Below are 7,279 nucleotides of genomic sequence, written 5' to 3'. Positions count from 1 at the left end.
CCAGTCCTTATAATTGGCAGCGTCTGTGGGAAGAACTTGTGTGTTTGGAAGGACAACAATTAGGCATGGTAGGATTAGGCCCTCATCAAACAGGCTCCCATCAGCCCGAACCAGCCAAATCCCAACAACAGGGTAACTTTCCTAACCCCGAACGTGATCGAAATGAAGAGAATGAAAGGTTTAAAGAGGGTAGCGTAAACACCACTCAGACCAGCAAGAGCCACTCTCACGCGGGCAGTCACATGCTTCAAAGACAAAATAACAACCGGGCCCCGCAACTAGAAGAAGTTAGGAGCCATATGTCTCAGAAATAGAACTATAGGCGGTCCATGCAGCGAAAAATAGACAATTTGAAGAGAAAGCTGCACCATGCATTGCAAAGGTAGTCTCATTCTAGGCTTGACATGCCCTCCGACGATGAAAGTGACGATGACTATAGACGAATATCGAGGACTCCCCCAAGTGAGACCTTCTCCCATGAAGAAGAGCACTACCGGAGGCGTAGGCACAGAAGCCCATTTCCTAGGGCCTTGGGAAACGATGCCATGAGCAAGGCATTGGATCAACTCTCCCAGTCGCCTTTTACGCATCACATAGAAGGGGTCATACTTCCTCGACGGTTCCAGCAGCCAACCTTCCCCATTTACGACGATAAAACAGACCCTATGGAGCATGTGAGCCAGTTCAACCAAAGGATGGCTGTCCATTCTAGGAACGAGGCGTTGATGTGCAAGGTTTTCTTGTCCAGCTTAGGACTAGTGGCGATGAGGTGGTTTAATGGTCTAAAGACAAACTCCATAGATTCGTACAGGCAGCTAACCCAAGTTTTTGGCTCACGCTTCGTTACGAACCGCAGAGCCCTTCGGCCTTTGAGTGCTTTGCTGTCGCTATCCATGCATGACGGAGAAACCTTAAAGGCCTACTCAGATAGATATTGGGAGATGTACAATGAGATGAAAAACAATTTCGATGACGTTGCCATTATCACTTTCAAAAGTAGTCTCCTAGCCGATCACGGTCTGAGGAAGTCTCTGACCGGCAAATCCGCCACCAATATGCACCAACTGATCCTCAGACCGGCAAATCCGCCACCAATATGCACCAACTGATGGATCGGATCGACAAGTATAAACAAGTGGAGGAAGACCAGCTGTAGGGAAGAGGAAAAGAGAAGGTTATCCCTCAGGAGAGGAGGGATTTCAGGTCAAATCGGTATAACAACAACCGCCCGAGGAAGGACTTCATAGGGCAACCAGGAACAACCAACGCACAGGTTGTCAATGCCATATTCGGAGAACCAATACAACGGGTGTTGGAGAAAATCAAGAACGAGACATATTTTAGGTGGCCGAATAAGATGGCAGGAGAACCCTCGAGGCGCGATCAGAACTTTTATTGCCAATACCACCAAGACCACGGGCATACCATGGAGAATTGCAAGAACCTCTGGAACCACCTGGACCAACTAGTCCGGGAAGGGAAGCTGAAGCACCTTCTGCATCATTCTAGTGGTCATCAAGGCCATCAAGAGGCTAGGAGGGATGCTGCCCTAAGGCCACCCACAGGAATGATCAACGTAATCGTGGCCGCGCCAGGGAGAACAGGCACACGCCCTGCACGAGTGTTATCAGTGGCTCAACTGCCTGCCGAGGAGTCCCAGCTAGAGCCGAAGAGAGCCAGGATGAACTTTTGTCCCGTCTTTAGTTTTTCAGAGAAGGACAAGGTCAGGACCATCCAGCCCCATGACGATGCGTTGCTGATCACCCTCAGAATCGGGGATTACAATGTGAAAAGAGTGATGGTGGATGGCGGCAATGCGGCCGAGGTTATGTACCCCGACCTCTACAAGGGGCTGGGGTTGAAACCAAAAGATTTGATGCCCTACAACTCCCCTCTGATGAGCTTCGATGGGAAGCTTGTCATCCCAATGGGCATGATTAGGCTGCCTATTCAGACCGGCCTAGAGATAGTGCAGGTCAACTTCATCGTGGTGGACACCTACTCCCCCTATACCGCCATCGTCGGTAGGCCTTGACTGCATATCTTAACGGCTATTGCTTCCTCATTGCACCAGAAGGTGAAATTCCTGTCGGGGGACCAAGTTCTTGAAATCCGCGGTTGCCAACCCACAGCGAGGCAATGCGTGATAGTGGCCGTCTCGCATCAGCTTGATGCGGAGTCCTCGGCCTCCGTGCTTGCTCACTCCCAAGTGCAGGAGATCGTAGCAATATAATTCTCGAAGTACCGAGGTCGAACCACAAGAAGTAAGGTAAATTCAAAGACAATATAATAAAATAACAATTTGGATGAAGAAGAAAAATACTTTTACTTGGTGATTGTTAACAAGAATAATAATAAAAACTGATTTAAATCAATAATGTAAATACTAGGGCATCAGGGTGTTTCCCTATATTGATATGAAATTCTTTATGATCTAAGAAAATATCTATTTGATAATTGATTGTTCTTATACAATTAAAAACTTATGATTCGGTTGAACTGAGATAATTCAAGAACACATGATAACCTCGATTGATAATGCGGTTAGAAAAGTTTTTAGAAAAACCCATTCACTTTAAATCCTGATTTTTATTTGAAACTATTAGAAATTCATCTAAACAATAAGAAAAACATGATTGAACTTATTGAAAGCATGAAAGAACTAATACATCAAAAGAAATCTAATTGAACAATCAAATATGTCGTTGATAAAATCCTAGAAAGAATCACATTGAATATTCATACCGTATAGAAGAAACATAACCCCTAGCCCTAGCAAGGAGTTTAGGCTGCCATTAGAGTAAGAAAAATACAAGGTTTTCTCTGCCAAAATTCGTTCTGCCCATCCTCCCTTCAAAACCCTAATGTCTAAGTGTCCAAAGAAAATAAAAACATTTACTATTTTAATTTCCGTCCAGGTTTACAGCGGTAACTTGTGAGTTAATTTAAGACTTCAAAAATTGAGAATTTCGAAAAACTCAAAACTGGAAAGTTGTAGATATTTAAGTCATGGTTCCAACCCATATGACCTTGTATGAATTGGATATTTGAGGAGAGAGATATGCCCAAAATACTAATCAGTGCTCAAATCAGATTTTTCCTTTTCAAATTCTGCTTCTTTGATTTCTTTCCTTATTTGAAGCTTCCAATCATGGTAGACGATCCAAGCACTCCAGCTGCACCTCCTTAGACATTTAAGCATGGTCCTTTAGCTCCACTTTAATTCTAATTTGGCCCCCATTCTCTCACAAATTCCTGTAAACTCATCTTTCTCACATAATTTCCTGAAAGTAGAAAATTACACACAATGAATAGCATTTTATTCAATAAATTATGTAAAGATAAATAATGGGGACTAATACAAATCATGGCTTAATTATACAAATTAAGCATAATAATAAGGAGATAACGCCCATATAAATATATAACAAGTATACATTTTAAGGTGTTATCACTCCGCTAAGAAGAATTTATAACAATCAAAGGCCCCGGTTTTGCCCCCTGACACAGCTGCTGGGGAGGCAAAATGCGAAGATTTAGAAGAGGTGGCTATTGGCGATGACCCGGAGAAATTCTTTCGGGTAGGGGCTCAGTTGCGTCTTCAAAAGGAAGGAGGAGCTGATTGAGTTTCTTAAAAAAAATATTGATGTATTTGCATGGGATGCCTGTGATGCCCCTGGATCGACCCGGCCTTCATCTGCCATTGCCTTAATGTCAACCCGGCTATCACTCCCAAGAAGCAACCGCCCTGTCGCCTGTCAAAAGAGCATGCCGATGCGATTAGGGATGAAGTGGCGAAACTTAAGCGCGCTTGGGCTATCAAAGAAGTTTTTTACCCCGAATGGTTGGCCAACATTGTAGTGGTCAAGAAGAAAAGTGGGCAATGGTGAGTTTATGTGGACTTCACAGACCTAAATAAAGTGTGCCCTAAAGACCCGTTCCCTATGCCTTGGATAGATCAGCTAGTGGATGCGATAGCAGGCCATCCTCGGATGAGCTTTCTAGATGCCTTTTAAGGCTATCATCAAATACCACTAGCGTTGGAGGATCAGGAGAAAACAGCCTTCGTGACACCAACTGGGAATTACCACTATAAGGTAATGTCGTTTGGTCTGAAGAATGCAGGATCCACTTATCAAAGAATGATGACAAGAATGTTCGAGCCACAGTTGGGCAAGAGCATCGAAATCTATGTCGATGACATGGTGGTGAAGAGTAAAGTGGTGTTCGAGCATTTAGGGGACATTGGCAGCACCTTTGGCGTCTTGAGGAAGCATAAGCTACGCCTGAATGCTTCCAAGTCTCATTTGGCATAGGGTCAGGCAAGTTTTTGGGCTGCATGGTTACTCATAAGGGAATCGAGGTCAATCCCGACCAGATCAAGGCTATAAATGACCTAAAACCACCACAAAATGCAAAAGAGGTCCAAAAGTTTACTGGGATGATTGCAGCCCTCAATCGATTCATTTCCAGGTCGGCGGATAGAGGTAGACCGTTCTATCTCTTGATCAACAAGTGGAAGGGGTTTGAGTGGTCCGAGGACTGTGTTGTGGCCTCCCAGCAACTCAAGGATTACCTATCCCGGCCACCTATCATGTCCAGTCCCGAGGCCGATGAGGTTCTGTACGCATACATTGCTATAGCCCCCCATGCCGTGAGGTTGGTGCTAATACGGGATGACAATGGCATCCAAAAACCGGTCTATTACGTGAGTAAGTCGCTGGATGAAGCTGAGGTCAGATACCTACCCCTAGAGAAAGCCATGCTGGCTGTGGTCTACGCTACGCGAAAGCTTCCTCATTATTTCCAAGCCCACACAGTGGTTGTTTTAACCCAACTACCTTTGAAGTCTGTACTTCGAACCACTTATTACACTAGAAGGATTGCCATATGGAGCACAATTCTAGGAGCTTTTGACATCAAATACATGCCTCGGACCTCTATAAAGGGTCAGGTCCTAACTAACTTAGTAGCCGAATTTGCTGAACCCCCAATAGAAATAGTGGCAAAGGAGCAGAACATGGATGGAAAATTGGTTGGAGTGATCTCTACACCAGGACCCCCATGTTGGAAGGTGTACTTTGATGGCGTAGCAAATCAAAGGGGATCTAGAGTGGGGCTAGTCCTAATATCTCCCGAGGAAACCATCATAGAAAAGTCCTTGAGACTTGGGTTCTCAGCCACGAACAACGAAGCTGAGTATGAGGCCATGCTACAAGGAATTGCCATGGTATAGAAAATGGGAGGAAAAGCAGTGGAGATGTTCTCGGACTCAAGACTAGTAGTGGGCCAAGTAAAGGGAGAATTAGAGATCAGAGACGCAAGGATGCAAGAGTACTTAAGCCGAGTCAAATGCCTATAACCGAGTTTCAACTTTTTCAGCTTGTCGCACGTCCCCAGGAGTGGAAACACTCATGCAGATTCACTGGCCATGCTTGCCACCTCCTCAGCAAGGGATCTGCCCTGAATTATTCGCGTCGAGCATCTGGACAAAGCGAATAAAGTAGCCAAAGGCATGGTCCATGTTCATGAGGTTAGAGTGGGCCCTAGCTAGATGGACCCTATGGTGAGGTTCCTTAAAGATGACGTCTTGCCCGAGGAAAAGTCGGAGGTAGAGAAAATACGAAGAAAAGTTCCTCAGTTTTGGTTGTCCGAGGACCACAAATTATACAAACGCTCATATTCCGGGCCATATTTACTATGTGTCCACCTTGAGGCATCAAACTACTGCTTGAAGAGCTACATGAAAGGATCTGCGGGAGTCACACAGGAGGAAGATCTCTGTCGCACCGAGCCATTACCTAGGGATACTGGTGGTCGGGGATGTAGAAGGAAGCCCTGGAATATGTTAAAAAGTGTAACCAGTGCCAAAGGTTCGCCCTGAATATTCATCAGCCAGGCGAGATCCTCAACCCTCTGTCCAGTCCATGGCCGTTCATCCAGTGGGGCCTGGATATTGTGGGACCTTTCCCAAAGGCAGCAGGAAATAAGAGATATCTATTGGTTGGCACAGATTACTTCACCAAATAGGTCAAAGCTAAGCCTCTGGGCAACATCAAGGATGTGGATGCTAAGAAATTCATCTGGAGAAACATTGTTACACGATTCGGAGTCCCTCGCACCCTCATTTCAGACAATGGACTCCAGTTTGACAGCAAGGCCTTCAGAAGATACTACTGCGAGCTGAGGATCATTAACAGGTACTCAACTCCAGCCTATCCTCAGGGAAACGGGCAGGTCGAGGTTGTCAACAAGGTTATAGTTAACAGGCTTAAGAAAAGGCTGGATGACGCCAAGGGAAGATGGGTGGAAGAGCTACCGCACGTCTTATGGACTTACCGGACTACACCGCAGCAGTCAATAGGAGAGACACCTTTTGCCATGACCTATGGGGCCGAGGCTATTATCCCTCTAGAGGCAAACTTCCCAACACTGAGGACGAGCTCCTTCACCCCGGACAGTAACGACGAACTACTGGGGAAGAACCTAGATCTGATCGACGAACGAAGAGAAAGGGCAATGGTCCAGTTAGCTTATTACCACCAGAAGCTCAAACAGGGATATGATGCCAACGTGAAGCTTAGGCCGCTAGCCCCAAGGCACTTAATGCTGAGGAAAGTTGTGGGTGCTGCCAAAAACCCATCCTGGGGAAAGCTTGGACCCAACTGGGAAAGGCCATACCGAATTACTTCAATTGCGGGAATAGGAGCATACTACCTGGAAGACTTCGATAAGAAAGCTGTACCCCGTCCATGGAATGTAAATAACCTGAGAAGGTATTATTATTAATACAAACATTTATCTAGTTCAAATTTTAAGTCCATCCTGATTACACGTCTCGCATTCTGGCCACCGTCTAAGTACTAGACAGAACTAAGGTCTTGCATGGTCCTCGAACTCAAACCTATGGGGAAACTAGCTACTCCAAGAAAATATAAGTACTAGATAGAACCAAGGTCTTGCATGGTCCTTGGACTCAAACCTATGGGGAAACTAGCTACTCCAAGAAAATCTAAATACTAGATAGAACCAAGGTCTTGCATGGTCCTCGGACTCAAACCTATGGGGAAACTAGTTACTTCAAGGAAGATCTAAGTACTAGACTGAACCAAGGTCTTGCATGGTCCTCAGATTCAAACTTATGGAGAAACTAGTTACTTCAAGGAAGATCTAAGTACTGGACAGAACCAAGGTCTTGCATGGTCCTCAGACTCAAACCTATAGGTAAACTAGCTACTCCAAGAAAATCTAAGTACTAGACAGAACCAAGGTCTTGCAT

At 45.3% G+C, this 7,279-nt stretch overlaps 2 protein-coding genes across 2 annotated transcripts; both read left to right on the top strand.

The window, feature by feature from the left end:
* The first annotated feature begins 404 nt into the window (after window positions 1-404).
* LOC115951839 lies at window positions 405-1,109 on the top strand. The gene has a single exon (XM_031068976.1). It carries the CDS (start codon window positions 405-407, stop codon window positions 1,107-1,109), a length of 705 nt encoding a protein of 234 aa, XP_030924836.1.
* Window positions 1,110-1,426: 317 nt separating this feature from the next.
* Window positions 1,427-2,035, top strand: LOC115951837. The gene has a single exon (XM_031068975.1). The coding sequence runs from the start codon at window positions 1,427-1,429 to the stop codon at window positions 2,033-2,035; it is 609 nt and encodes a 202-aa protein (XP_030924835.1).
* The last annotated feature ends 5,244 nt before the right edge of the window (window positions 2,036-7,279 follow it).

This window comes from Quercus lobata, chromosome 7, assembly GCF_001633185.2.
Source record: "Quercus lobata isolate SW786 chromosome 7, ValleyOak3.0 Primary Assembly, whole genome shotgun sequence".
NCBI classification, from domain to species: Eukaryota; Viridiplantae; Streptophyta; class Magnoliopsida; order Fagales; family Fagaceae; genus Quercus; species Quercus lobata.
Note: the sequence above shows the minus strand (reverse complement) of the source record. Positions and strands in the feature narration are given on the sequence as shown.

Bases quoted from the DNA above. Each gene is read 5' to 3' on its own strand.
- LOC115951839 (XM_031068976.1), top strand. From the start codon at position 405: ATGCCCTCCGACGATGAAAGTGACGATGACTATAGACGAATATCGAGG.
- LOC115951837 (XM_031068975.1), top strand. From the start codon at position 1,427: ATGGAGAATTGCAAGAACCTCTGGAACCACCTGGACCAACTAGTCCGG.